The 25,261-nt window shown below is 39.2% G+C and overlaps 1 protein-coding gene across 1 annotated transcript in view; it reads right to left on the bottom strand.

Annotated features, from left to right (window-relative positions):
* The window catches only part of COL4A5 (collagen, type IV, alpha 5), a 60,728-nt gene extending 50,123 nt beyond the window's left edge, over positions 1–10,605 (bottom strand). The window contains exons 1-2 of the mRNA XM_009584801.1: positions 10,534–10,605; positions 436–525 (exon numbers count right to left, since the gene is read on the bottom strand). Coding sequence (XP_009583096.1) covers positions 436–525; positions 10,534–10,605 — 162 coding nt within the window. The remainder of the gene's footprint in view (positions 1–435; positions 526–10,533) is intronic.
* Positions 10,606–25,261: the final 14,656 nt, after the last annotated feature.

Below are 25,261 nucleotides of genomic sequence, written 5' to 3'. Positions count from 1 at the left end.
GGAATGCCACCAGGTGCAAACAACAGTTTACCTATGTGGTGGGACCCCTCAGGGCAGCTGACAGCCTAACGCCACTCTTATCAGTGAACTAAGCAATGGAGTGCATTATTGCAAGGACTAATAAAACTACATTACAGCACCTTGCCAAACCTGTTCTTTGACCTTCATCTGCAGTACGTAATGACAGGATACAAGGACACATGTAGTGTTTGCAAGCACGTGTGTAGGTGAAGAACAGGAAACTTAGAGCAATCTTTTGCTCTGGTTGACTATTCAAACTAACCAAACAAAAAACCGATGTCATATCCCAACATCTGAAGATTTTGACTATTAAACCAATGATAATCAAGAGTTCTAGAATGATTTAGGATCAGCACTAGAAGCAAGCTAACACTACCTAGCATTTTCATGCTATTCAAGTGAATTGGGACTTACCTTCAAGCCTCTTGGACCAGGTGGTCCTTCAGGTCCTGGAAACCCAGGCAAACCTGGCTGTCCTTCCAAGCCTGGGAATCCTCTTTCACCCTACAAAAAGAATAGGCGGTGGTAGCGGTGTAACATGACAAAAGTGCAAGTTATGATAGAAAAAAAATCAGAAAACACATTATCTTTCTGGTTTTCTGTAGGGAGTCATCTACAGATTAACAAACTAACACTGATTAAACATCTCACCTGCTTAGCTACAGAAATTCCTGAACATACACATACATTGCCTTTAATTGCACCACTTAAACAGGTTTCATAGGATGTTTATCCAGTATTTAAGCCACCTATTTACCAAAATAATTCAACCATCTGTTTCTCTTGTGCTGCTTAAATATATAGAACTCTCCCCTCTTCCTATAAGAACGTAGCTTTATTAGTTACTAAGTCTCTCCTGAACACTCATCTCTGCTGCAATGCCTATAAAAACTCCCAGAAGGGTGTAGACTGCTGCTATACTGTGACCGTTGTTTATTATTTCACAGTTGCAAGATTGTCATTTATCATAAAAAAGCAACTAAGATCGTGGTCATGCACTGTAGGCTAAACACTGTACAAATACAGGACATAAAGAGGGTTCCAGCCCAAAGTGCTTACAATCTAAACCAAGTGAGACAGACAGAAGACAGCAAAGAAATAAGGTTTCTTATTCCTTTTATCTGTCACCTCCCGCTAAAATCATAAGCTTTTAAGCAGCAACCATATTTTGCTAAATATATATGCGATGATTAGCCATGATAGCCCATTAGCGGTGTAACAAATACCATATACCATCATATGCCACCCTCTAACTTGTTAGTATAAGACAACAATATCACTTACCTGCAGTTTCAGAATATGCATAGCTGCAAATTCATAAAATATTTACTTTCATTCATTCTATGTCATAGATTCACAAAAATCAGTAAATATTAAGGTTTCAATTGGTACAGAAAAGTACCAGAATTAATACACCTATTTGTACATATATATATATATATATTATGGTACACTTTTCAACTGCGTAAACAGATATTTCCTACAGCTCTGTTACGTCAACCAGTATATATAACTCCTTTTGAAACAGGCAGTTTTTCAGCATTATTCCTTATTGCTCTGCAGATAGGTTTGGTTTGGTTTGGTTGGTCGGTTTCGTTCCTACCTGCAAAAAACCTTCTGTTTATTTACCCCAATTATTTTTTCACGACAACTACAGGAACTGCCAAAGAAATGTTCCATCCTAACAAGCACCTTAATCACTACGTTAGAGTTGTGCAGGCTTTTGCACATTCTCTTTAAACCGATTCATCCTGAATTTTTATTTTCTTGCACCACTTCAGCAAGAATGGGAGTGGTAGCTCCCACATCTATTATCTGGCAGTCTACCAGTTAGGCAACTCTCTAGGAACTTGGGATGTCCTGCCTAGCGCTCCTCAGTCAGGTGAAAGAACCGAACCTGCAATCTCACATCTTCAAGAAGACAGCAGCAGAGAACTGAAGACGGGATTGCAAGCAGACAGAAGCATCTAACTAGAGCCTTGAGCACAATATGCAAAAGGCAGTATTAAGGCTTTGCTCATCTCCCCTTTATTTGCTATAAGCAGCTGTATGCTGAGCATGACAGCAGGTATTCAGCATGACAGCAGTGTTAAATCTTATTCTTAAATCCTCATTTTCTCACTGTACTGCTTAGGTAGGTGCTCTGTATTCCACTGTGGGGGGCAGGGTCTTAAAAGTTGCATTCAAAAGATTTACAAGATGCTGAGATTTCAGAAAAAATTTCAGAGAAAGTAACAGGGCTTCTCTTCCTGCCTTCTTTTCCAGTACTTGCTATACTGCTTCCTTGGAAACACAAGAGGAAAACCTTTTGGATGAGAGATTAAAGGCTGTCTGCAAGCAAGAGCTGCAACCTTACAGAGGAAACAACTAAGCTGTACTTAGTCCTACCTATACAGTGAGACTCAGAAGGATTCCTTGGATAGGAATGGACAGCTCATTAACTGGCCTGCTAAAGTTGGTTTCCTATTAATTAAAATGTAAACATACTCCTCTTTTGCTGTTGGTCACGTATTGCTCTCTTATACAGGATAGACATCTTTTCTCCCCTGTGGAAATGCTGAAATTGCATCATAAATTGAGGCTAGCTTAAGTTTGACAGTCAGGGTCCAGACTGTCTTTTTGCACACAAAGTGCCAGGCTGTGCTTTCGCATGGAGCTATACAGCTGGCATGCCACCTCATCTGAAAAACAAGACTAGAGGAGTGTTACTATTTCAGGCCAGGATATGAAAGGGTTAGTGTGTCCCTGAAGGAGAGAGAATAAGGAATTTGGGAGTGCCAGGTAAGGAAAACATTAGACAGAGCCAGACTTTGGAGCAAGCTCTGGCAAGAACTCTGTTTGCACACTAAGGAAACACACCTGTGTACAAGAGGCATGTCAGATGCATCAGGTGCTAGCTAGGCTACACAATGCCTACTAATCTTAACTTGATCACACTTCACATTTTTGTTAGAGAAAGTAACATGTGCAAATGGTTACTAGAACAGACTTTTAGCAGAGGGTTGGCCTTGTGTGTCATCTAAGCCTGAAGAACTGTTTTCTAAAACGCAACTACTCGGAGGTCTCCACTCTAAGCAGCCACAGAACTGGGAAGCCAAGGCCTTTAAAGTGAAAGAGAAACATATGAAGCCAAACAGTTAAGCAAGAGAAATACAGGAGGCAACAGATGCTGCTAGAAAACTTCACTATAGAAACTATGAAATGAGTATTTTCTAAGCCCACTTTGAAAGTGAGCAGCAACAATGAGAGCCTTGCATGAGGAAACTGTTGCCAGAGCAACTCCTGTGGAGTTTACCAGCAAATTACCGCCAAGAGTGAACAGAAAATTTCAAGGACTACACTAGGGAACAGCTGAGGGATTACACCAGACACTTCCCGAAGGAACTGTATCAAACTAATTACAGAGGAAATAGTTGCACTATAATTGCTATTTTTGATCAAAACATTGGTTGGAGAAAGAAATGTGGGCAAGTTGGGTAGGGGGAGAAACCAAGCTGATCCAGCTCTCTGGAATATAGATGACGTTAGGGGGATTTTTAAAATTGTCTTCTACTTCAATAGTGTATAGAAAGATTCCATAAGTGAGAACAGTTTTCAGACACTGCTTCTGCCTCCAGCCTTTTCCTATTGCACACCTTGCATATACCATACTGTTTTCATGAAGATTCAGATGCTACAAATTCACCAGGAAAAATTGCCTGCTGCCTTGCAAGAACAGACTGAAACAACATTTAAAAAGTCTTCCCCAAAAAGTCAATGCCAAGAAAGGACATTATATCATCAGGGATATAATGAGATTGAAGTCCCTGGGTAGTGTGCAATGCATTTTCTTATGGATGCAAAAACTGACGGTCACTAGCCAGTGTCTCTTGCACAGAAAGAGCTGAGGAAGTCTGGATACTTTTTGTTTCAGACTAGAAGCTACTAAAGAGAAACATAAATAGGAAAGGTGTAGGTCAACTCAGATCTCATCTTCCAGTCCCGAAAGTACAGGATTGTTTCCACAGCAGAATAAAGATGTATCAGCTATAAACCACCATTCCTTTGGGGAATGGGCGAGGAGTCAGATTCTGATCTCATTTAGTGACAAATCCAAAGTAGCTGGCAATGCAATTGCCCTCAATCAGCTACACAGATGTGGCAAAACCGTCAACTTATAAGCTTGAACATGACTGTTGCTTGGGGGATTGGAAGAAAAAAATAGTTGGGAAACACCCTAAAATTATGCTTCAAGCTGCAGCAAAATATAGTCAATTGAAGAGGTATACAGAAAAATTCGGCATAGTTCCATGTACTCTAATAATAGTTCAGAAGTATTTAAGAAATCAGGGATAGATGCAGTTTTAAAGCACGCACAAGTAATTTACGTTTCCAGAATTTCTTCCTGAAATCTAAATATTTATAAATAGAAATTATGGGGACAGAAACCATGATATTTATTTACATAGATGTGGTATACTCACGAAAAAAAAAGACTTTAAAAAAAAGGAGCACAAAAATATTCAGGAAAGCAGTAGTTGGACAGCCCATTTTGATGCCTAAATACATGTAAGAGCCTGACTGTAACATTTGGCAATAGAGGCATGTACCTGCTTCCTGCCCTTGCTATAAAAACAGTGAACATCAGAAAGAGTCTAAAGAGAGTTAACTATGGGTGGCTACTTAAAACTAGATTCACGTACAAATGTCTGTAAGTAACATTAAAAGATGTTCAGCATGGAAGAAGTGATGCAACAGACAGCCATATTATTCTCTCCCTTTCTAAACGATAGGGTGAAAATAACAGCTACCTCAGATTCTAATAGTAGTCAACATAAATTTTTCCTCAACTTGAAGAATACTGACTAACTTAACAGAATTAGAACTGTAGTACCTAACCAAGACCTCATTCAAAACAAACACACCAACCAGCCACAAACAGTATGTTAAAGATACAGTTTAATGCGATAAAGAAATCCCCTCTGACACCACCTGTATTCTTCAAAATACATCAAATTTCTTCAGAATATTATCTGTGACTTCTTTCGTAAGATGAAACAGTCGAGGTCTAATGGTCAGTGGTCATTTGCCGGGGCTGTTAAACCTTTCAGAATACAGGGCCATATTAGTGCAGTTTAAGCCAACATTTATGAACCACCAATCATGTAATTATTCTTGACAATGTGATTAAAATCTGAGAATTTTTAACTATTTCCTAGCAATTTGTATCCAACAGTGAAAAGAAAAGCTGAGCTTGGGTCACATCTGTACTAAATTTTACCATGATAAAGGCAGAAAGAAACAGGGATCTTGAGGACATATACCGATAATTTTCTTCTGAGACACAGAACTCCAAAAATATGTATCCAAAGAGTCCAGGAATAAGATATTCTTCCTTTGTAAGGGGTATGGATTTCTTGTATCTGCATACAGAGGCAAATTATATGAAATGCCTTCAGAGCTCAGATATTACAAGCTGTTCTTGCCAGAATCCCAGGCACCAAGCTCATATATTAGGACTCCAATTGAGTCTTTGGAGTTGCACCCCTTACATTGTGATCAACAAACCCAGTAAACTTGGCACCTTCTGAAGTTCTCCGTTAAAAGGCCATGGACTAACCATATTTAATAACTAAAGAACAGCTTCTTAATCAATTTGTTTAACTTGAATGGGTAGAACCCAATAGTCCTGCTCATCAAAAAGAGCATAATGTATTTGCAGTTATTTTGAGGGGGAACTGTGTCTTAGGTGCTGTAAAAAACATGGTTCCTCCTACCTTAAGTCACATGTTTCTATCACAGCTACACAAATAGTTGTGCTGCAACATAACTTGCATGAAGGAACTGATCAGGCTGAAAACTAACCTAGCTTACAAAGAAACTTGTTTTCAGTGAGATCAGTTCACTGACAGCTCTGAACATGGCCATACAAGCCCCAGAGGAGAAACAGGAATACATAGCTGAGGGAAGGTATGAAAGCATATTTCAGCAGCAGCATGTACTACCACTTTAAAGCAGAACCACAGTAGTCTTGGGGTACATGCCCTCTTAGTGACTAAGATGCATGCAGCTTGCTTGCTGCAGCCCTTGGCTCCGAGTCTTCATCAGCTGGAGCAGCTCAGATTCAGTACCACCGCTCTCCTCCTCCTCCCCAGTTTCTGTAGAACTGATCTTATCAGCATCTTTGGATCTTGTTTTCAGCTGAGGTGAAACCAGCCCAATAATCTACAAGTCTTACTGGCTTGTCTTAGAAATTGCTCCATGTGCAGTGTCTATTGTGTTTGTTTATTTCTTTAGCTAGCTTTTACCCATCAACTAGCTTTTAAGCACTAAAGCAGGTTAATCTCAAAAGTGCTGAGCAATATTTATTTAAAACCCAATCATCATCCAGTTCCTTAAGTAAAAAGCAATTATACACTTCTCTTCCAGTTGAAAAGTGAGAGCAATTCCTATAAGCATCTGTATGTAGCAGCTTAATCATTTACTTCAGTTTTGATACTCTTACCAGATCCAATTCACTACTGAGCAGCTTACTGTGAGCAACAGCACACTGGCTCCCAGCTGCAATCAATTTTTACTGACTTCTCCAGTAAACTCCTCTTATTTCTTCATTATACCGTTTTAGACATGTTTGAATTTTATACTACCCATTTTATATTTAAGTTTAGAAAGATGGGCCTGAGCAGAGGAAGAAAACTTTAGTGCACCAATTTTTGTCTGCTATTGTACTATTGGCTTACTGTGCTTTGATTCTTCAGTAGGTAACATGCTACTGATGCTATAAGGGCTCATGGCAGAGGCAGAGTTAAACAAGAATCACTGGCAGCATAGAAGCAGTTAAATAAGTGCTGTGGCTCCCCAAGGCAAGACAAGAAAATAGTTTTCCTGTTTGTTACAGTTCAATTTGTATTACTTTACCTGATCTGCTAAAATTTTGATATCCTGAAGGGAATGCTAGGATGCTTAGGAAGAAGGCTACTTTTGAGTCTCCAAAGGAATGCATTAGACTCTGCTAAGCTGAACAAAGCAGCACTACTTAGTTGACTTAACGCAAGTGGACAGCAACTTGGATGCAAAAGCTGGTTGCAGGCCAGAAGTGAAACACAGTGGAACAGAAGTGCGGGGCTCAGCTGAGTGCATTTGACAAGGCTTTTCCTGTCTTCCCAGCACAGAACCAGGTTCTGTATGCCTGACTTCCAGTAGTTCTGCAAGTGCATTGTCACACTCTCAATGGGAGAATCAAAGAGGGAAGATTATTTTAACAGCTCCTTGTCTAATGCTCTTCATACACCAATTAGGCAAGGAGCTATAGAGTTTGACTCCTGGTTCAGAGGTCACTGGAGAAGGAAGCAGAAACACCAAATGTCAAGTGTCAAATACAAAGCAAAAGCCTGAAAACTGTTATAGTAGCAGTTTACACTCAACATTTGCAAGAAAAGTTGAAGATAGTATCAGGTTTGGAAACTTATATCAAATGTATAAGCGAGTGGTACACTATAGTAGTACAAGACCCTAGAAAGAGTTTAAGGCTGTAAAAGAACAAACCAAAGAATTTATAAGAAAAAGCATTATGGATGTCAGTGACAGAAAACTCTTGTGGTTCCCCAGAACTGAACTGCTGAATCCATCAATGCATCAAATAGAGGGCTTTGTAATTATAGCGCAACTAACACGTGTGCACATATAATCAAACCAGTTCCACTGGCAACACATCATACTTAAGAAATATGGGCTTTGATTTTCGTTGTTCCTTTACATGATGTACATGATGGTCTGGGGAAAAAAAAAAAAAAAAGAAAAAACCCGCAAAAAAACCCTCTGGCATGCCTCAGGATTACGCTGCGTTTACCTTGATTTACATGGAAAATGAATCACAGTTCCCAGATTTCAAAGTGAATCTTCCATTCTAAGGATGGAAGCTTGCCTTATATCTATCAGTTTAATAAGTGGGAGTGTCAGACACACACCCCCTTCCCTAAGAGGACTCAGACATACAAAAAAAAAAACAAACCAGAAAGCAGTCTTGCCATAGGTTCAGCTCTGTTTTCCTTTGTGTGGTGGGTTTGTTTTTTTTTTTTTTATTAAAAGATTACATTTTTATCAATTTGCAGCCCCCCAAGAATTTTCCAGGAAGATGCAGAACCGTTACATAAGTATTTGGTCTGATGTTATGCTTGTTTTACTGGATGCTTTTTTTCCTTCCCCACTTCCTTTTCACAAAAGGTTGTCAAGCTTCTCACTCTTCTGCTTGGGACTTGCTATAATTGACTCCAGAAAAGGCCAACAGAGGTTGGAAACTAAATGTGGAAGAGTTTCTTCTGTGCAGTTCTCCTTAACAAATGGCTAGGACAGTCTGGAGGAGTAGAAACAAAACCCAACAATACATAATGACACTTGAGAGCTTGATCTTGAACAAGGCTCATATGCTCCAGTTGTTGGCTGTATTTGGACAAAAATCTCCCTCTGACTCCAAACAAACAGTCCCAAGATATTCTTTACCAGAGAAAGGTGACTATCTCAATTTCATTAAAGACACTGAAGGACTGGGAATGTATTGAGTGGGTCATGGTCCCTTGCATGTGTAACAGTAGTATAAAGAGAAAGCTGAATCTGAAAGCTGAGTATACTTAGAAAGCTGGAAGATTTACTTCTAGGTTTTCCTTATCCACACTAGCCAGACGATACCCATTTGCTCACTGAATTCACAAAATAGCTGTCACTAGTCCAGAAAAAGGCCAACTTAGAATTACAGAAAGGTTCTCCAAAGTTGTATCTGCTACGATTGTATTGGGAATGTAAGCCTAATGCTTAAGGGCCTTCAAACTAAACCTGAAATAGTCCTGTAACTAGTGTTAGGATACATCTGGTTTGGCCACCTGCATTTGGAGATCCTGTAGGAATGCATCAACCAGGTTCATGTTTTGGCTAATCAAATCTAACTCAGAAAGCTTGCTATCAAGGGGATACTGTTCTTCACTAGGTATGTAAACTGGGAATATACTTGAAGCAAGTAAAAAGCTAGTAAATGCCAAGGAATGACCTCATCTGTTTGGACCTATCTGGATGACAGGTATGGCACCAAGAATTACTCTGAATTTTGGACATCTGCCTTGTTTAACCTCAGCCAACAGTAAAATTCTGCATCAGCACATTATAATGCCAATGCAGTGACTGATTATTTTGCATTACTTTCATTTGAGGTTACACTTGTTTATGCAAAGTCAAAATCATCTTTGAAATGTGTCAGAAATTAATCTAGAGCCTTCTAGAACCTTGTTAAGATAGCGTAAGTGGTTTGATAAGACAGGCTTATCAAACTCTGTGTTATCAGTTCACATCTTTAAGAAGACTCCATGATTTCTCAAGAAACTGTTTACAAGACTAAGAGTGGAAGTGTTTCAGGCAGTCTCTCCCCCTTGCAGTGATCACATCACGTTCATTCCCTGTGACAACAGCAGTTACGTGGGAACTATTTAACCATAATTTACTTAGAACTAGGCTCCCACACTTGAGAAAAGGCTCAATTCAGGCAAGTACTGAGCTGTGTATCTACATTGCATTGTAACTAAAAGAAATGCTGAGCACCTGCTTTTTCCTCAAAGGAAAAAATTGTAAAACAGTAAGAAAAAATGGTGATAGAAACATGAAGTACCACACAGATATATTGAGCTCAGGCAGTGAAACTGGAAGTCAAAGCTGCATGGAAGCAGGAAAGCCTCTGAGATATCAACATGCATCTCTTGGCCTTAGGACATTGTCTGGTCAGCCCAAAACAGCCTGTGGACTCACTGAATGAACCACACAGGGTTGTTTTTTGGGTTGGGGATGGTTTTTATTCTGCTTGATCCGAGAATACATGTTTGGCCATTAAGTAGCTGCTTACTTGGGTGGCAGCTATGTATGTTGGGAAAGCTGTATCAGAACTGTGTCACTTCCACAGTCCAGCTGAGCATCTAGACAGCAACAGCAATCATCCTAGTATACAGCTATACAAGTTATGAGGTAAGAAACAATACAAGTTTAGAGCACATGAGTGTCAACTACTTATGAGCAGACAATGCAAGAAAAGTGAGAAAGCAACCCACACTCACTCTGTTTTTAAATTCCCACTGAAGCATCACTAGCGCAGCCATTATTGTACAATCCACACACCTTATCTTGTCCACACTAACTAGTTAGCGTAGGCAGGCCTTGGCAGTAAATACGAATTCTTTCTATTTTACTAGAATTTGTGTTTTTTCTCTTTTTTACTCCCACATAGCTGGAGAAATTTATGCCTTAATTCCCCATGCTTGAGAAAATAACGGTATGAAATTCTGTACACCATCAGATGGACCAGTTGGTCTGACTCAGTACCTGAAGCCGTTATAACAGCTATGCTCTTTGGTGCATGCCCACACTACAGTGAAAGAAAATAAGACACGAGCAAGAAACAAATGCTATCATCCATTAGCTTCAGTTATCTGAAGTTGGCATATGGCTCAGTGGTTTGTGTGTTAGTCTGCCAGTAAAAAAAGAAAAGAAGATATTTACCTTTTCACCTTTTACTCCACTGCAATCACATTTGGATAAAGATGTGCATCCATGGCAAGCCTTTAAAGACATAAGAAAAAAATTAGATGTTTTTAATCAGCATAAGACTGTATGAAGTCTTTAATACTATTACAAAAGTTAGTCTAAAATGTAAGACTACAAAGTTTGTCATCTAGCCATTATACATGTGTGCAAAGCAGATACAGTTAACTGAAAGTTCAATTACCTTTATTAAAACCTATTGCTTGTACGTAAGTATATTACAGTTACAGTTTCCCCGGAAATTTTAGACTTTTAAATTTATGCTTAAACACCATTTACTCCAGGGCAAGGTACGACGCAACACCTATGGCCAAAGGGGCCAGAACTTCAACAAAACAGGCTCTTCAGCACATGCCTCCACACTGAGAAGACTCCAATTACAGTTCCCACCAATAGATGTCAGATTTCGCACAAGAGTTTAACCAAGCCTGAAGCTTACGAGCATATTTGTGATAGTTATTGGAAAAATACTTACTTACACGATTAATTCTTTCCTCCACAGCTCAGTTATTAAGAAAAGGTTTTTAAAAATCCCTAGATTTCATTTAGCTGCATTCATACCCTATTACAAAGCCTGACAAGTCAGCTACAACAGTCCCTAGCACAAGGGGACTGACAGCCTGATATTAGGGGTCAGAGGAGGGAGATACAGAAGCTTGATTCACAAAGAAGATCCAGGTAAGGCATCTTTTCCATACCACATTTGCTTAGTTTATATTCTTTCACCCCACCCCAACATGGGATACTCATTAGAGCTGCCTGTTGATTTCAGAGATGAGAGATGTTTACAGAACTGAGATTTCTAGAAGAAATGAAATTTTTTGTAGAATGTCTCTACATAATACATATGGTCATCAATTTTCAAACCACTTTATAGTTAAAAACCATGACCCACATTAGAAGATACACTACCTGAAATATTTTAGGGTTTAACTTGTTCTGAGAACAGGTGTGGCATTGTATTAAAAAAATACAGCACATACTTTAAAAGTTTGAAAAGCTGAGCATTTGGAGTCCTCCCCCCCCAGTAATCTACAGAGAACATTATGTACAAAGTTTCAATCAAGCACGAAACCAGTTGGTGTGTCAGATCTAAAGTACACCCACACTATAATGAATTCTAGTCTTCATTATCACAGAAACATTTAGAGACATGACCCATCACCTACCTGGCATTAGGAATGTCCTGGCTCTTAGCCTAAACACACTACCAAGCATCAGCCTGAAAACACAGAAGTCGCTTAATTCACCTGGGGCTACACAAGCCCAGGATCGGCTAAAGCATCTTGTAGCAAAAGGCAGAGCTTTGAGTTTTAAGTCAGCAGTAGTGCTACACGATATGACTAGGGCATCTCTGAACATCTTCCATTTGGCTTTTGTAATCAGTTTCTTGATTTGATGTATATGAAAACTCAAAATTCTTAGTTAACAGGGATTTATTGAGCCATTTCCTAAAGTGAAATTGAACGTTACTAGCCAGTTCAGACTTTCAAAAATCAGACTGAACAAAGCCCTGAGTAACCTGGCCTGACCTCACAGCTGACGTTGTTTGGAGCAGGGTGTTTGGCTAGATGCCCTTCTGATGTTCCCCTTCAATCCAAGTTATCCTGTGAATTTGGTATCAGATCCTTTTCACTTTTAACAGTGGATTTTAAAAAAGCAAGTTCCTTGTGAACCAGTTTTAGGATTAATCTCGTTAACAAAGCTTCATTTAAAAGGGATTAACCTTAGTTACATGCAGTATTCCCTTGCCTCGCAGCACAAGCCTAACACAAAGAAATAGCAAGTTACCTAGCTCGCTGTGCAGCAGTGCTGGTTTCTTATTACAAGGATAGCATAGTGAGAGCTACATGAAAATCTTTGCTGCCTCCAAGAGGCAGGGGGAGGAAAATAAAGTAAATCAGTACCCATTAAAAACAACCAAAAGCTGTCCAGTGGTAAAACACACATAGGCTAAAATAAAACACACATGGAAAGCACGATCAAGATCCTACACAGCATAAGGAGGATTTATTTAGGTTACGGAACAGCAAAGACTCATTTAGTCTTCCTCACAGCTTCCAGAGAATGTTTCTAATAGAAATTTCCGGAGTTTTCAGGTACAAGAGAACTGTTGGGGTGAACAGGGAGAAAAGGAAGGGAAAAAGATGGTTTGAGATTACATTGCCCCTTCACAAAACAAGTTAGACGTACACAATTTTGTGAAGGCGAGTTTTTAAGGCACTGAAACTCAGAGTCTCTGCCCTTTGCTACTGTGTTTCTACAGTAAAACTGCAGAAAACTACATTGTTAGTGCTAACACATCTTCAACAGTGATCCTGTCAGCATGAAGACTACACAAAATAGATCCAATTACTAAAGAAAACAGAATCATGGAATAATTTGGTATGGAAAGAATCACTCAAAGCAGGGCAACTTAGGGCAGGTTGCACAGGCCCTTTGTCCAGTTGCATGTTGAATTACTACAGTGGTGGAGATCCCACAGCCTCTCTAGGCCCTTGATCTGGTGTCTGACTGCCTTCATGGTGAAGCTTTTTCTCCCAAAAAAGATCTCCCCAGAATTCCCTATGTTGCAACTTGTATCCATTGCCTCTTACCCTATGCAGGATGAGAGAAGCCTGGCTCCATCTTCGCCACACCCTCCTAAGTAGCAAGACAGCCAGCCATAAGGATTCACCTCCTCCCCTGAAGCCCTTTTCTCTCAAGTCTCAAGTCCCAGTGCTTCCCCATACACCCAGCCTCCCAACACTGGGTGTCCCAAAATAAAGCAAAGAGAGAAGTGATCTTTAAGTCAGCTTGTTTAGAATCAGGGACTTACTCTTGCTGATTTTGAAGGAGCTGACAAAGGAGCATATGCTGGCAATACATAATGGTGGCTATGATGCTGAATGATAAAGTGTATCCTTCCCAATTCTGTGGCACTAAATAAAATAGCTTTTAAGATGAGTCTAAATATTACTGTATAGATTTTTTGAAGAAAGTGCTTCTCTCCCTTATTCTATTTATAGTTTACGGAAAAAAAGTGCTTTGATTTAATCAATATAGTGGTGTTTTTTTTTTTTAAACCTTTGACTGTCTTCCAAAGTAGTTTATATATTCAGACTGGATTCCTTACACTTTGAGCAGCCTCCTAATGTATACAATTAGCCTGTCTTGAAGAGTCAGGTGTACTCACTGAACACTTTTTGACAGATGGTTTTGGATATCCAGTTCAGATGCATTATTTGCAGGAAGGGAACATGGTCTTTCCCAGACAACAGTGAAGGGAAGCTAAAAGAATTCTGTAATCAGAAAACTCTTCAAATACCCGCTGTAATCAAATGGTAGTAATTTTTGGCTTAAGTCCTGGGAAGATCTATTCACCCACAAGCTTATCAAGAAGTATTCCCTCAGCAGAGTCACTTATCTTTCTGTTATAAAGCTGTATTTGGCAGATTGTGTTTCTTATTTGCATCAACTTGTATCTCCACCAATTAAGTTTTTTTCTTTTTAACTAAACAGTTTGAGGGGGAAAAAAGCCCTGAGAATTTGTACTGTATCAAGATCAATTCATGCCACTTACAGGTCATATTGCAGTACAGCGTAAAAAACAACATAAAGTAAAACATGTTGGCACAGCAAAAAAAAAAAAAAAGCTTAATGACCTGTTCTAAGTGAAAACTTTCTTCTTGTTTAGACTTTTCAATAATCTCAAGGCCTTTTTTACTTGGGAAAGCAGGCACAAAAATTGTGCTACAGGAGAATGCATACTGCATAGCAAGCTAGTACAAGTTTGAAAGCCACTCAGCAGCCACAGGCTAGAGACTTCTGATGTCACAGATTTAATTCTGTATCTTATATTAATGCAAAAAAAATCCAGGCTCTATACTATGCATAGCAGTGCTTGGAATTTCTCCCGCACATGAGCAATAAGTTATCTACACCTCAGTCAAGCAAAGAAAGCAGATACAACGACTACAACATTTCAAGCATAGAAAAATCTACATTAAGAACAAGATTTAGATGGCTATGATCAGTAGTTTGCCCTTAGTAACAAGCTTAACCATCACTAGTTCTGAAAATCAGGTGACTTAAAACCCCATGTCTGCGTTTTCAGACATACAAAATTAAATGACTCCAAACATCAGTGGAACTCTGAGTTACAATCAGTACATTTGTTACAGGTTGGGGAACTGAACAAGTCACCTGCCTTGTATTAGGCAGCCAGAAGCCTTCAGTAGTAGTTCAATTCTTAGCTCTGGCCAGTAGGACACATTGTCTTATATGACAGGGAAGATGGTAAAAAATATTGGATGTAATAGTGAGTTGTGGCTTGATCATAACGAGCAGGTCACAAACTCCATGCCTATTAAAATCTTTCAGTTTTCAACTACATGAAGATGGATAAGGAATAGAGGCAGCTTTTAAGAACAAGACTGAAACTGCTCAGAGATTTGCTTCTTACCTACTGTATTCCTGTTGCCTCCCCCCACTCCCCACGATGTGCCTGTAAAGATGAACTCACTATCATTGCTACTGCCTTTGCTGTGACTTTTGCATAGCAAGACACAATCAAGGGCTCTAATTAATCTATTCAAGTTTAGCTAATCCTTTCATTGGATTTTCCTGACAGCTTCTACCCCATTGAATACGTGTGTGGAGAGCAAGTTCTTTTCATTAGTATATAAAAGGAGGGATGGTAGTGGTTTACTGGTCAAAGGATAATTCTTCTACAACAAGCTCAGTCTTTTGTGTCTTACATAGACTGAGGAAAACTGCTTTATGCCACCAAGAGAATGTTTTATTTTTGTTTGTTTTTCAGTTTGAAGAAAAAAGTACACATTTGAAATCAAAGTCACTTCTTACTCTTGGCCACAGGTTTGTTACAGTCAGCTCTGTGAAATGAGTAAGTCTAAGTTATCCTCAAAATTTGTTTTGGCTAGAAGCCTGCCTTATGTATTGGGCACATTTCCCTCCTTTCTCATCAGGCCTAGAGATGTGAGTTACAAGGCCATTTCAGCATATTCCACTCCCTCCCCACTTCCCAGCTGCCATTCACAACAGTATTGGACAAAATATTTCTAAAAACCACAGGTAGATGAATGATATTCCTGGAGAGAACAGCAACTTGTATTTTCCTAAAACTGTGAAGGGAAAAGAGAATCTCTTTTATTGATTACTAAGAGCAAGTTAATAAAAGTTATAGAGGACTGGTTAACGGCTTCAAGTAGGTTAGCCTGACTTTATATCTTAACCTGTCAGAATCAAAGTAACACAGCAGAATTTAAGCAATACATTAGCTGGCTAACTAAAAGATTTAGATGGGAAATTTAGTTGTGCTTCAGAAGTGATTTATTATTACACACACGCAGCTGCAGGGAAACTAAAGAGTTAACTATGTGTATGTAGGGAATATCTAAAACCCCTGAAGTATGCATTAGAACTTAAATAATGTATAAGTACCTGAACATAGAGGAGTTTAACAGTATTTTAATACTCTTTCCATGGGAAACATTACAAGGATGAGGAGGAAAGCCAGTCATTTATAGAGCTTGAAGTTTACAAATTAGAAATTAATAATCAAGAGAAAGAGGTGCAACTTCTTACAGAAGCACAGTAGGTGAATCAATAAGCAATAATTTGGCTTTGCAAATTATCAGAAGAGTTCTGACATGACCCAAGTTGCTCACAAATGAATTCTCAATCTAGATATCAAACACTTGGTTAAGAGAAAGAAATAAGGAACAGTCTCAACATTTACAGACTGAGCAATTTCTTTACTCCAAAATCCTCCTTATGCATTATTTTATCATGAATCCACAATTTCCTGTTTGATAACCCCTCTCATTTCTAGAAGAGCATAGCGACATTACTGAACCTACCTAGCAATGCAGTTTGTACTGACAGACCACATGCTTTTCTTGACAGCTCAGTTCTGGTGGGAGCAAGAGGCCTAGTACGAATCAAAAACTGACTGTGTACAGCCACTGATTTTAAATGCTGGTGTGGCCTGTAATGTATTAAGACTCCCTTAAAGATTTAAACGACTACCAAGCTTCAGCATGCAACATCTGTTGGGATTAACATGCACACATCAGCTTCATAAACAGATGTTGTCCTGAAGGGAACCAGACTGTTACTTGACACCACAACATTGTAAGCTACCTCATCAGGTGACAAAATTTCCCTCCAGCAGGGAAAAGATGCACGGAAATCACTGAAATAAATTCTGCCTAGAAGTTGGACAGAATTTTAAAGCAAATTTAAAACTCTGCAACACACTCTGATCACAGGAGCATAACTGAACTGTGGAACAATACTCCACGGTTTGTGAGGGAGGAGCAGAGAGCAAGCAGCAAAGACTAGAAAAAATGTTAATATGCACTCAAGTCATACTATGCAGCAATTGCTGCATAGCCCTCGTCTTTGAGGGCTTCCATACAGCACACAGTCTGTCTCCCGTAACAGTTCTTGAACCTGAAACTTGCAATTCAATCCCGTATACTTTTTCGCAGATGTGAGTAACAGAAGTGCTTCTGCAAGGCTGATGTGCTTATGAGTCATTCTACTACCTGCAGCAGGCTTAACTGTACAGCTACTCAGGCAATGAATTACTGTTACTCAGAGGTATAATCTCAATTTCAGGATGGACACATAGTAGACTAAATACTTCAGGCTTTATTTTTTTCCTTTCCTTCCAAGTGTTATAAAAAGCTAATACACAGAGCACTTGCTCCTAATACTAAGTTTTAGATTCATTATCAGGTGCCTCAAGTCTCTTCATTCAGTATTTACCAGCATCACATGACCAGCTATTCTTGTTAGCAAGCTAATCAGGTAATAAAATTAACACAGTACTACTTTCTTTGGAGAGCAAAGAAAAGGAAAAAAAGCTGAATGAAACACCGAGTCTTGCATTCTGATTGAGAGAGTCATATCAAACCACAAAGCCAGTGTCAAAAGAACTACAGGTACATCAAACCCTTCAAGCTCTTGCACAGCATGCATCACCCCCACCAGATTTTTATTGCCAAAGAGGAAGGGGGAGAGGGGTTAGAAACAATGGAAGTGTTAATTAGGTTAAAATCCATGTTTTTGAAGTCTTCTAGTCCAGAAAACAATGAAATAGGACTTCACAATTCACCAAGTCTGTCTCTAGACCCATGTATTTGGTAAAATAAACTTATTTCCTGGAACTCCTACAATATCTAGATTAGCTCAAATACATGCAACTTTACTGCTGAGAAGCAGTTTAACAGTGTTTTGTAGTTCACGAGACTGTGGAAACTGCAGATTCCCAAGCTGAATCTGAATCACAACATCTCATCTTTTGCTCTTGTTCATGATTTAAGGTTGGTAGAAGAGAATTTTCACAGTAGATACTGCAGCTACTTTTGGGACAACTGTGGAAGACTATTCCTAGAATAAAGCTTATACACAGTGGACAAATCCTGCACCTCACATAGTTATTCTAACTGCTGCAGAAGTTGCCTAAATGCTACTAACATCACCCTCTGCATTCAAATATGACACTTACCAGTCAGCAACATAAGAATGTTTTAACATTAGAAAAAATGGGAGCATAAATATCGGATAATTCCATCAATATAAGGACTGACCCTGCTGTTAGAAATTCACTCTGATTAAAATCAGTGAATTCAACATACAGAAAAGCATCAGTTACAAATGCCTTTGCCCTAGGAGGAAGACTACAGTACTCTTTCTGCTGTAATCATGCAAAAGTCTCAAATTCAATTATTCATACCTCTATTTATAATAGAAAAGAAATTCAGCCTTTAAGTTCCAAGCAGACAAAGATTAAGCTTTATTTTGGTGGTGGTCCTGAAGAACATACTCACATTTATTAGCTTGCCAAGATCTTTGTAACAAAACACCTGCACAGTTATCTAGCTAAGGATTTACTACTCATCCAGGTCAAAGATTTCACCATTTATCTTCAGCAAGTTGAGTTTCCTTTCACTTGCCTGGACATGAATATAACCAAGAAACAAAAGGTTTTGTGGGGATTTGACAAGCAGAGTTAAAGCTGCTGTTGTGAGTTCTAATTATGATTGCACACACATGCTCTCTAGGCTTAACAAGAGTACAAGTCTACAGATAACAGTTTATTACTCAAATATCTGTGTGAAGTCAACTATGGCAGCAAAGCCATCACAGCTCCGTAATCCAATGGCCATTCTGTTCTCACTGAAGTATTGTATTTATGAGCAGTAATATTTCTAAAGCAGAATCTGAATTAAAAAATTATTACATACCCTTTGAAGTAATCATTTCCCTTAATTTACCTAGCTAAAGATACTAAGAGAATAAGTTTCATGGTTTAAAATGTAAGAGTCAAAACATGTTTGCAGAAGTTCTTGACCAACCTTTTTTTTTTTTTTAAACTAAGGGAACTTCTGACATGTAATTTAACCTGTTACACCCTTGAGGCACTATCTTTCTTTGAAGTCTGCACAATACAAGATCTGTTCAGACTTGCAGAGGAAGCTCTTAGCTGTAGTAGCCACAGTTCCAGCCACTGTGAATGAGAACACAACAGAGGCAGGTTAAAAACAGATTCTGAGACACCCCTTTTTCCTCTTAAGGGGCAGCACTAGGTTGTTTGCTATTTAGATACCTGAATAGCTTATATTATAGTAATAACATGAAACATAACTGTAAGAGACCCACTAAATCTAGTTACCACACCCCAAATTAATGTTCTAATTATACAGAAAGTTTACAGATCAATAAATTCTCTCAGAACACAGTTACTATGATTTGGTTGGAATTAAAGGGCTACTTTCTTAAAAAACAAAAATATAAAGAACCTTGGCATAACCTTCAGAATATGCAAAACTTTAAGCAAGTGTGTCTTTAAGCAATATTGTGCCACAAGAAATAGAGGTGAGCTCTTTTCTAAAGAGGAACGAATTTTTCTGCCTGTACTTTGTACTAAAATGATATGGAATTTTACTGCTTTAAACTGAACTAATTATAGCTTTTTAACACAAAGTAAAGGTTATCTTTCACAGGTTATCTTTCTAGTTAAAATAAAGGCAATATTTGCAGTAATAGATCTTTCCTTAGACCAGTTGACATAGTCTAACCACAGACAACTTTCAGACTCAGAGTCTCTTTACTGGATTAATTCCCATAAGATTGTTTAACTTTCATTCATCCCCAAATTGCAACTATTTGCCCATAAGGATTTCTCCCTATAAACCTGAGAGCAACACAGGGAACAATTTCTCTCTCCTTTCCTCGAAGCTCATAAGAAAGGTTCAGAGACAAGATCTATAAAAGCACTCACCTACAGATTTTGGCAGGTCGAGTGACCTGCCATGCAGCAGGTTCTCTTGCTTATATTTTTTTTTTTTAAAAAGTAGCCCTTTAATTCCAACCAAATCATAGTAACTGTGTTCTAAGAGAATTTATTGATCTGTAAACTTTCTGTATAATCAGAACACTAATTTGGGGTGTGGTAACTAGATTTAGTGGGTCTCTTACAGTTATGTTTCATGATATTACTATAATATAAGCTATTCAGAAGACTCAATCCGCAAACAAGGGGAGTAGAAGGGCAGGCTATACAAATGCCTGAATTGCTGATCAGAGTTTCTAGAAACAGAAAAAATTGGGAAGGACTTATCCCAAGCCCCAGATGCAAGTCAGTTTTTTTTGCTTACACAGAAACAGTTTTTAACCTCCCAGAAGTTAGGGGTTCCCACATCCCTTTTTTAATAACCAAGGTGAAAGCAACAAGTAAGTACGCACAGAAGTTATCCCCCCAGAACAGGAGGTACTGCAGCCTGACAGAATCTTTCTGTATCTGATTCCTGAGCCAGATAAGACAGAAAGTGCAAGAACCCAGCTGAGCATCCAGTCAACTTCCCTGCTATCCAAGACTTTGCTCCCTTTCTCCATACTTGGCTTCAAAAGGGGGAAGACTGAGAACTGTTCAGGACATGAAGAAGCTTTAAGCAGGCAGTACAAGGAAGAGAGTTAGTCCTTGCAACTCGCAGTAGCTCATTCGCATTTTCTACAAAGCCTTCCATCTTCAAAAATGATTGTCGCCACTCTGCTTTAATGAGTGCTGCCAGCCTTGCACTCAACTGTAGGCAAGGAAGAGGGCAATGAACAGTTCTCACCACTTCTGAAAACTCTCACATTTCTGTGGTCTGTTAGTCTTACAAGACAAAGAATGGGCCTCAGTGTAGTATATTTTACTGGGTAGGACACAGAGAAAGCAAAATAGTCATATCAAGCTCCACTGCCCTTCTCACAAGCGTTTCAAAGCTAAAATTGAAGAGATCTGAGAAGCCAAGTATTTTACTCCTGTCCTAATGAACACAAATTTCCAAACAGCTCCACATCATGCTGTATGAATTTGCAAAAATTTCCTCTGATAGCAACTCAGGTTAAGTACTACTACCTTTAATGCTGCCATCCAGAGGCAGCATCTTAAAAAGCATCTATGTTTAGATTTGGCAAGTACACCTCCTGGTAAACAGTGCAAGCAGAGAGCACTAAAGACAGAATGTAAACTACCAGGTGGTCTTCTAGCCCAGTTTGTCTCCAAGTTCATGAACTGACAGATGCCAAACACCGTATTTCCCTCTTCAGCAGGCAGTGCAGCACCTGCATGAACCTCTAAATAGACAGCATTAATAGAGAAATACCCTAAACAAAGTAACTCTGGTTGGCTTTTCAGTTTTGGAATGGGAAGCTTTGGGGATGGAGAAGTTTTATACCACCTCTGTAGGCAGTCTACACTTCACTACTGTTCATTTCAGTTCTAAATGCTGAACTCAGAATGCAAGCCATCCTCTAGCTTTTACACAGACCATAACCAAACTCCTCAAACAAGTATATAGCAAATTAGAAGAATGGTTTGTTTTAAGCATGGCTCCATCTTTGCCTGTCCGGTTACACATTTCTGCAGCTAACACTAGCACTGAGACACAAGCATTAAGTACCTGACATTCAGTCAGTGGCAGTATGCAGTAAGCCACTTTGCTTTTCAGGAAGTCTCAGTTTTACTTGAATTTTACACACAAATCTCTCATCACTAGCCTCTTGAGGCTTCCTGATTTTTTCCAGCTGCAAATAAGAAGTGCCATATGGTACTCATTACAGGTTAAGATTTACTAGTCATTTAGGACCTTTCCCAAGTGACAGGTGTTAGATGTTGCCACTTTCTATAACCATATCCAAATGTAACACAAACCTAGACCTAACTGCCAGCTAGGCTTGCAAGCCTCAGATATGCTTGCAAGCCAAGTATTATACAGTCATAACACCACTCTTTCTGGCAGTCTGTTTTTAATCCTTTCCTGGTTAAGGAAATAGAACAAAAATACAGGCTCCAGACTAATTCCAGAGAAAATATCCTGTTCCTCACCTTCATCCATATAATATGCAACAGAGGGAGCTTCAATTCCTGAGTCCTGTTAATGGATGTCAGTCATTTGTCACTGACAACTGCACCTTCACGTGTCAAGTGCATGAAGCAGACCACACAAGAACAGAAATCCACTACTTCTGAGAAAGAAGAGACAAAATAGAACAGCATTTCAGATTAATCCAATCCCACTGTGGTCTATTTTGAAACTACTGAAAGCACTCAATTAATACCAAAGATTAAGCAAGTATACATGCTAAAAAGAATAGTAGCTGTGCACAGTGATATCACATTGAGATGTTATCCGAAGAAGTACACACCCTTTTAACTGTCAGAACAAGACCTAACTCACTTAAGACTTGATGGGTGTCTGGGGGATTTTTTGTGGTGGAGGTGATTATCAACTCCATTCTCCTTCAGTTCTTGGACCAAGTATCATAGCTCCAAGGTTCTTCTAGTTAAAGCTGTTTTATCATTTGTTTATGCCTGTAGCATCAGCATACTCTGCGTGCACATTTTAATACCTGAAGATAGCACTACAGGCAGCGCTTTCTCTGTATTGCTCAATACTAATATAAAAAAAGCTACTCTCCAGCCTCAGGCAATCAAAACTGAAAAAATAAGTGGCACTGAAGAGGGCCAAGTTAAACAAGGAAGCAATGATAACAAAGCAATTGTCCTAACAGTGTAAGTCAGAGGCACTTCCAAAAGAATAGAGCATCAGGACCTGATGAGTTGGAAGGCCCTTTTCTTCTTTTATCCATATGGGTTCAGCAATCCCTAAAGCTGATAAAAGTTAGATATTTAGTGGGAGCTCTCAGATGTCTGTTCAGGAACTCACATGCTTAACTTCAGCAGATAAAGAGCTGCCCTCAGTGTTAGCCTCTCAAGTTCATGTGCTAGCAGTAACTCAGGGTCTCCTTAGAGCACCTGGCACTTCAGGTGAGGTGCTTCATAGCAAGGTGCACCTTGCTATGAAAAAGTGACCTTAGAGTGATATGGAGGATCACAATAGTAATTTCCCACAGAGACTATTTCACAGGGGCAAAACAAAAGGGGGCCTGAATGTATTTTATTGCCTTTAAAATGCTCGAAGAGACAGCTGTAGGCTAGTGCTAATAGATCATTCTATCTAGCACACACAGATCTTAGAATTAGATACTCAAACTTGATTAGAAGAAATAGATTTCATTCCCTTACACTAGAGAAATTATGTCTACAGGCTATACATTACATTATCCTGAGAATCATTACATTTGGTTTGCACTGATCATCACTAAACAGAAAGCATGCCCTGGGAATTAAGTCGCACTTGTCAGAGACTCGCTACATAAATAAGAAAATTTTGAACCCATGCCAAAGAACTAGCTAAAAGGACCATAGAGAAGATCTTTACAAAAAGCATTGAAAAACCAACAAGTTTTTTTAAGTATTAACATTGTATCAGTAGTAGGAAAGGCGAAATACATCCGAGCAGTGCTAGAGGAAGGGGGTGCAGAGGGAAAGGAAATGCACTTTATGTTTTTGTTTCAAACAGAAGCTGATGTCTAAGCCTTTATAATAATCTCTTCTGTATTTTGTCTCTATTGCCCCCCCAACCATAAAAAGATATTTTTTTAAGAAACAGTCACAATGGAGTATTCCTCCCGATAGGTTCAGTAATGAAAACATTTCAGTAGAATATGATGAGTACATTAAAAAAAGTACCAGATAGTACTTTACTAAAGACACAAAATGTGTAACCCAAATATTCCTTTTTCAAAATAGTTAGAGGGATACCATCCACCTAAAACTTACAAGCAAAATGTCACTTTAATGGATGCTGTGTAAAAAGTTGAGTACCTATTTGTTTTGGGAAGGGAAGAAGTCTTCAGCAGTAGCATTAAGCTTCTCCTTGCTTTGACACATGTAAATTTAATTATTGCTTTCTCCAGAAATTGATTTTCTTCACAGTCACTCTCTGGAGGTTACTCAGTAGAAAGTTAACCACATCTAGCCTGAAATATCTCGTTAAGGTGATTCTCTGACCATGTCTGAGGATGTCAGTAAGCTGTCTTCCTTGCAATATTGCACTAAAATGCTGTCAGTTTAAGAAAAGTGGGAGTAGGCAAGGAGAGAGCACACATGGTTCCAACACCCTATCACAATAATTAAAGTGAGGAGATCCATTCATAGGAAATAGCCCTCAAGTATTATTAAAACTCTAGATGCAGTTCAGTCTGAAGCTTGGCAGGAGTAAGAAACAGCCCCTGGCATTTGTACACATTCCAAAACAAAAAGTCACTTTCTCTAAGGGAAAGTGTTCCCCGAAGCACCCTGTTTTAGGGAGTATACCAACTCCCACAAGTGCTATTTGGAGCTGAACATATGCCAAGAAAATAACCTGCTGCAAGCTTGTGATATATGCTCTGCATCCTGCAGTAACCAGTAAGTTAATCACAAGCACTCAATATGGAGCATTTCGACAAAGTTTTAACTGTATTCCTACAGCAAGCAACATTTGGAATAGAAGATACTGTTGCAATGTCCTTTTAGTCTGCAACTATCAGAAGAACAAATAGAGAACTTGAAAGACAGCTCTGCTTTGAGCAAGAGGTCACCTAATCTAGCCTCCAGAGTAGGAGGATTATACTACAAGTCTAAATTTTTCCGTGATTCTACAATAAATGACAAGCTTGGAATTTTAGCACTTTTTAGTTTTGTTGTCTACATTTAAGTAAAAGTATTCAGAGAGTTAAATCCAACAATGGTTTTGTGGTGGGTTAACTGGCTGGCTGCCAGGTGCACACCAAGCCACACTATCACTCCCCCTCCTCAGCTGGACAGGGGAGAGAAAACATAACAAAAGGCTCATGGGTCACAATAAGGACAGGGAGAGATCACTCAACAATTACCACCACAGGCAAAACAGTCTTAACTTGGGGAAATTAAGTTAATTTATGGCCAATCAAATCAGAGTAGGGTAATGAGAAAAAACCCAAATCTTAAAACACCTTCCCCCCACCCCTCCCTTCTTCCCAGGCTCAATTCACTCCTGATTTCTCTACCTCCTCCCCCCAGCGGCACAGGGGGACAGGAATGGGGGTTGCGGCTCACACGCTTTCCCTGCTCCAGCGTGGTCCTTCCCATGGGAGACAGTTCTCCATGAAATTCTCCAACATGTGTCCTTCCCATGGGCTGCAGTTCTTCACGAACTGCTCCAGCATGGGTCCTTTCCACAGGCTGCAGTTCTTCAGGAGCAGACTGCTCCAGCATGGGTCCCCCACGGGCTCTCCACAGCCTCCTTCAAGTGCATCCACCTGC

This window comes from Fulmarus glacialis, unplaced genomic scaffold (genome assembly GCF_000690835.1).
Source record: "Fulmarus glacialis isolate BGI_N327 unplaced genomic scaffold, ASM69083v1 scaffold35429, whole genome shotgun sequence".
In the NCBI taxonomy this organism is placed as follows: Eukaryota; Metazoa; Chordata; class Aves; order Procellariiformes; family Procellariidae; genus Fulmarus; species Fulmarus glacialis.
Note: the sequence above shows the minus strand (reverse complement) of the source record. Positions and strands in the feature narration are given on the sequence as shown.